Source organism: Nuphar pumila, chromosome 4 (assembly GCF_984573655.1).
Source record: "Nuphar pumila chromosome 4, dmNupPumi1.hap1.1, whole genome shotgun sequence".
Taxonomy (NCBI): Eukaryota; Viridiplantae; Streptophyta; class Magnoliopsida; order Nymphaeales; family Nymphaeaceae; genus Nuphar; species Nuphar pumila.
Genome location: NC_143252.1, coordinates 110,587,453 through 110,593,844, shown reverse-complemented (window position 1 = coordinate 110,593,844; position 6,392 = coordinate 110,587,453). Strand labels below are relative to the sequence as shown.

At 35.9% G+C, this 6,392-nt stretch overlaps 1 protein-coding gene and 2 non-coding genes across 3 annotated transcripts in view; 2 read left to right on the top strand and 1 right to left on the bottom strand.

Moving 5' to 3' along the window:
- Positions 1 to 3,525: 3,525 nt before the first annotated feature.
- Positions 3,526 to 3,686, top strand: LOC149840551 (U1 spliceosomal RNA). The gene has a single exon (XR_016431768.1). It is a non-coding gene; the product is annotated as a U1 spliceosomal RNA (small nuclear RNA).
- Positions 3,687 to 4,935: 1,249 nt separating this feature from the next.
- LOC149840550 (U1 spliceosomal RNA) lies at positions 4,936 to 5,096 on the top strand. The gene has a single exon (XR_016431770.1). It is a non-coding gene; the product is annotated as a U1 spliceosomal RNA (small nuclear RNA).
- A 517-nt stretch (positions 5,097 to 5,613) lies between these two features.
- LOC149840548 (uncharacterized) overlaps positions 5,614 to 6,392 on the bottom strand; it is a 51,882-nt gene continuing 51,103 nt past the window's right edge. The window contains exons 6-7 of the mRNA XM_090003202.1: positions 5,996 to 6,170; positions 5,614 to 5,874 (exon numbers count right to left, since the gene is read on the bottom strand). Of these exons, the coding sequence (XP_089859328.1) occupies positions 6,035 to 6,170 (136 nt within the window). The 3' untranslated portion in view covers positions 5,614 to 5,874; positions 5,996 to 6,034. The remainder of the gene's footprint in view (positions 5,875 to 5,995; positions 6,171 to 6,392) is intronic.

Below are 6,392 nucleotides of genomic sequence, written 5' to 3'. Positions count from 1 at the left end.
ATATATATATATATATATATATATATATATATATATATATATATATATATATATATATATATATATATATATATATATATATATATATATATATATATATATATATACACAAGGGATAATATTTGGTGCTATTGAAGTCACGAAACTGTCTGGAACTATTGAGCTGAAAATCATAGTTTCGACTCTCATTGGCTCAATCTAGTCACATAGATGTGTTCAAGATGGATTGTTTGCTTAGGATCAAAGATTGGATCATGTTATTTCTAAAAAAAATATGATTTTTGAGTCATGAGTTATTTAGTACATTGTGAAATGTTATTTTTTGAAACCCTTAAAAAACCTGTTTATGTATCACAATTATATGATTTCAAACTCATTTCTCACCAAACAAACCTTGTAGATTACATCTTGTAGGATCTCTAGGTTTTTTTTTTGGATAAATTTTGAGTAGAAAAGAGGGAAAAGGGTTAAGATGTGTGTAATATGGATTGTAGTTAAGGCTATTTTGGGCACAATTTTGGTAACTAAGAGTCAAATAGTGAGAAGTGGAAAAACTTGGGAGTGGGTGGAGAGGAGGAGATGGAGTTAAGTTTATTCTCCTGTGAATAAAAGGATCCACTCACAAGAGCTCAATGTTTTTTTTAAAATAATGATAGGGATCCTCCCAAAGAGAAACCTCCAAAATAAAGAAGTTCTCACAAGAGTTGTTATTCAAGAATTGATCGAAATACAAGAATGACCAACCTTGGGTTGGGCTTCCCATACAAGCAACCCATCTTATAGTGGATCCAAGATTCAAATACAAGGAAGCAAACCCCAAACCCTAAAATACAAAGGATCACATAAAAAAACCAAACACAAAATACAACATAATATCCTAAATAGATCCTACATGAGACATGGACCCTAAAATAAAGATCCAATCCAATGCAACATGGTGAAGGGTGTGTATCCAACAATCCACCCTCCTAAGAATTTGCCTTATCCTCAAGAAAAAGCTGGGCATCTACTAGACTAGTATACTAAGCACAACCCACCTCAAAATTGGGAATGTAACATTCTCTCACTCTTTAAACATGTCATGGCTCAAAGCCAAAAATCCATGACAACATGATCATTAATTGCTTCATGACAACATGCGGTTGTTTGAGTCACAATTAAAACTCTCAATAAGAAGAAATATGAAAGCATGCTTAGTCGGTATGTTTATTTGTTTGCCTTGTACTCCCTCAAGTGGAGATCCTTTTTTAAGATGGACCTCTACTTTCTTGTCTTCTTTTCCCTCCTTATTTTCTTCCTTACTATGGGCATGTACATGTTTTTGCATTTGTGATTCGGATGCCACATTATATCACATAATTCTATGCCTGTATCGGCAGAAAATTGATACTCTTCACCCCTGATTGGGCTACTTTTTAATAAATGTACACAATGCCTAAAATGATTTTTTGATATTATTTTAATAGCTTTAACACGTTCTGATTGACACATAATATGTTTTAATTATTTTTTAGCCGATTCAGAATGATTCACTTGAGTATCAGTATAGGCCGATTCACCTGAATCATTGGCCAAACGATACAAGGCCGATACCGATACTGACAATATTGGTGATGACAAAACTTTTTTTTCCTTACATTGGTTAGCCTTTAGCAAATGATCTTACTAAATGATCATTATTTGGTTTTTTAGCAAGTCATTCAAAACCAAAAACATATTAACGATTTATATAATATTTAATTTTTTATGATATGGCCAACATACATGGTTTAGCAAATAGTTGACATAGTTGGCCAATTTTCTTCCCAATTAGTCTTGATTTTGTGAGGACGAGGTGGTTTGCACAAGCTAACTTTTAGTTTATCCAGAGTCTATCTTCACTAACTCCATTTTCTATTTCTTAGAAAAACTCTTTTTTTGTTTATCAATTTATAGACCTCATGTTTTTTATCTTTTTCTAAATTCAGGGTATTTCGGTAAAATTTTATACATTGACATGCAGAAAATACAAACTAATTTTTATTTGATTTGTTGTTAGTTATTGTTTTAACATACATAGTGAAATAGTCATGGTATTTGTTGGGGGTGGATATGTTTTTATTTTTGTTACTTTATTTGGGTGAGATCAAATAATAATCTTTTAATAAAAAAATTGGCTTTTTGATAAACATTAGTGTAAAAAAAACGATGAACACAATTATAAGGCTCATCTATGGTTTCAATAAGTGTTGTCAGTATCGGTGCATATCGGCCGATAGGTATCGTATATATTAAAAATACGTAAATTTATTTTTTTATAAGTATTTTAATAGTTTTAACGCGTGTCATGTTCTCATTGACACATAATATTTTTTAATTATTTTTTGACCAATTCAAAATGATTCACTTGAGTATGGATATCGATATCGGTCGATTCACCACAAGGTTTGTGACATTGGTTCTTGGTTGAAAATTTTGACTTTTATAAGAGTGGACTGAGTGGCTCCAACTGTTAACAAACGATTGGTTGACTCATAGATATGGGGTTGAGAAAAAAAAGGCAAAATTTGGAAGCCAATGATGAATAGGAAAAACAATAAGATAGAGCGAGAGAGAGAGAGAGAGAGAGACTCTATATACATGGTTCGGCAATAGCGCCTACGTCCACGGGCTGACAATGTATTCTTCCTTAATTTTTTTGAACGTTTTTACACGTTGTTATATACATTACATTTGTATCTTGATGAGCCCTTCTATGAGATTAGATAATTTTCTTATCTTTTCTAACTTTCTCTTTGTTATCAGAAAAATCTCTCTCTTCAATTTTATATGTATGGCAAATGAGATTATCGATATCTTTGAGAGACCAAATGTGGTTATTGATATCTTTGAGAGACCAATCGGCCAGCGTTATCTCTATCATGATCAAACTGTTCACACCGAATGTGAAGAACGGGTCTGGGTCCGATAATAAATGCTTGGGTGTTTGGATGCATCCATTTATCTTGAAAATGTTGGATAAGTTGAAAATTTGAATCGAAACGACAATGCCAATTTCCTTGCTTGGGTGTTTGGATGCATCCATTTATCTTGAAATGTTGGATAAGCTAAAAATTTGAATTGTAAACCACAATGCCAAGTTCCCAGCTTATCTCACTTTTCTGGATATAAGTAGGGACAACCAAACATAAAGAGCTCGAGAACTACCTCTGGCAAATCCAGCAATTCGAGTTGGAAATATTGAACCAATGGCATGAAACGTTATGTTTGAAACAAGTTTTTTTTGTTGAAAAAACAAGTGAATAAAGCAATTATCTTTAACCCACCGCAGTCATGAAATGGGTAACAGAAAGTTTCCTTGTAAAAGAGCCATAAAAGACAAGTTATGCCTGGCCATTTTATAAGGTACGATGGACCGAATGGGGGGCAAGACAAGGGGCGTGAGAATATAAAAATGGAAGAAAACATTAGTCCCATATCGAAGAAGCAGGAGAAGTGCAAGAGGATGCTGGGCTATAAAAGGCCATGGGGCTGCAGTGAATAAACATACTTACCTGGACGGGGTCTATTGGCGAACAAGAAGGCCGATTGCCTAGGGAGGCGGCTTCCATTGCACTTGGGAGGAGCGTCTTTCTACCATCTCCCCAAGTGGGAGAGTGGACGTCATAATTTGTGGTAGCGGGGGAACGCGTTCGCGCGGCCCCCATCAATTCTTAGTCAATTTTTTTTTTCTTGATTTTAGATTTTACATTAAGAATCTTTGATCAATCTTATTTCACTCAAAAAAAATTCATGTGTAAAATTTCACTTAATTCATTTATTTTCATATTATTAACAAGTTTATTATTAATATTTTTTATATCAGGATATTTTGTAGTACGGAATCCATATTTTTGTGACATTTCCAACCCAACACATTACATTATGTATAGATGTTTGGAATCGTATAGATGAGGATGGACTGTACCCACTCACTTATCTCTTTCGTTAATAAATTCTAAAATCCATTCCGTCCCATTGGTTAGGTATTGGAGCAACATTACCTATTGACAAGGTCTTCTCAAATTCAAATAGATCTTGAAATACTAAGATGCGGTATTACTATGTATTTAGTTGGCATTCTTCAAAGTTGATCCTACTTATAGCTACATCTATTTAAAACAAACTTTGTTTCTTCTTTTTTGGTTAGTGTGTATAGTGATTATATATATTACAAATTATTATTCAATTTCAATTCAAATTGAAATTGAATAATAATTTGAAATATAACCTTTCTTGCTTTTTATTCATAATGGACATTGGGCCTGATATCCAATGTGTGTTGGGCAAACAAGGTCCAAACAAGCCTCGCCTTTTTCTTTTTTATGGATAGGCAAGCTGGGGTTAGGCAGGACTCCCATCAGTTATATGCTGGGGTTAGGCAGATCGGATCCCCACCAGTTAAGGTACCATTGGGTTTTGAACTTGCAACATCTCAACACTAACAGCTCCTACCAAACAATCTGAGCCCCCGTTGATAACAAGCCTGGCCTATTTGCAAAATACATAGAGCCTGACAGACATAACCCAAGCCCAATTGTAATTGAGCAGGTTGGATGTAACCTGACATTGGACCCGAATCCAAATTCAGATCCTATTAGTTGGATTTGGTAGCCAAATTCGATCCCAGCCGAGTCAACCAAGTGACTGGGTTGACCCGGTGAGTTCTTGAACCCCCAAGTTACACACCCTTGCAAACAATAGTCGATCCCTTACTCGGACTAGACTTTTTGGTCGCCAAGGCCAAGCTTTAACCATGCACGTACCCTATTGTTTTGTACGTCATCTGAAGTAGGTAGCAAGGTTTGGTCAGCATACGAGATGAGATGAAGAAAACATTAGTCCCATATCGAAGAAGCGGGATAAGTGCAAGAGGGTGATGGATTATAAAAAGCCACGGGCTTGCATTGAAGAAACATACTTACCTGGACGGGGTCTATCGGTGAACATGAAGGCCGATTGCCTAGAGAGGCGGCTTCCATTGCACTTGGGAGGAGCGTCTCTCTACCATCTCCCCAAGTGGGAGAGTGGACGTCATAATTTGTTGTAGCGGGGGAACGCGTCCGCGCGGCCCCCACCAATTTCTTATATCCAAAAATGTTTTCTTTTGTTTTATTTAGTGATTATTAATAGTTGGGGTTCTTGTGCTTTACTGATCATTTGTTCTTTTGCCAACGTTTTTTTTTTCCACTGAAAGGGTTTTAAGTGTCAAGGACTGATGGATGAGAATCTATTACTGTGGCAACCCTAGAATTGACCTTTCATTTTCCGCTGAAAAAAGGTTTAATTGTAATGGTTTTCTATCATTATCAAGATTATGCAAAAGCACAATAACGCCATTCGAGAAGCCATTGTGCCAAAATAACCCATTACCTACCAAACTAGGGAAAAATCAATGTAGATTAATAAGTATGATCCGTGACAAAACAACAGAGATTTAATTGAATACCCCAAAAGTATAACATATCCAACAACACTATAGCCAAAGAATCAGGGTCCATCTGACCAGTGTCTTAAGCTTCTGCTGTTATTGTATTAGCACTTTACCTCTGTATCACCAAAATATCTGAGAAATTTCTACATCTTAAAGATCGACTACAATGTTTTCACATCTCATAAATACACGCACCCTAAAGTGGACTATATATTATCCATGATGATCATGCTCAGGCTGCCTTTGAGATCACTGCGTTGCCCATGTCTGATGTTTGAAATCATAGGAAAAAACCCTCTGGTTTTGAAATTTAGCCTTCAGAAAGTGCCAATTCCACAAGCAACTCTCTGGCACCCATATAGGTGGTACAAGGGAGCCGCTATGGTACTCAAATGTGATCATAATAATCTACAGCTGCTATTCTGAAGGAGGGAAAATGGAGAACATATCAAATCATCAGAATGAAAGCAAATATGTCGGAAGTTGCCAGATAAAAAAAACGAACAGTTTATAGGGGTCAAATGTAAGTAGCCAGAGGCACACCTTTATCTACTGTTTCACGGTATCGTGTCGTGCTTGATACTATGCATTAGAAACGGTGCTTGTCTGTGTTGCACTTTTAAGCAGAGATCTGTATTCCCGACTTCTCGACCATTGATCAATTTCCCGAGCACGTAAAACAGGCAATGGGTGAGGTAATTGTCTTGTTTGTGCATTCCTGAAATGAGATTGTACAGGAACCGATCAACCAATTGCGACTCCATTTCAATATGATGGTTGACTATGGGTCAGTCTACCAAATTGCATCAAATTCAATCACCTTAACCAGATTTTACCGAAACCAGTAAGCTATATGAATCACTGAAGCTAGCATGATCATGTAACTTTCATGCACTTTGAAATTCACATATACAAGCCTTCTATGTCACACGGATACTCC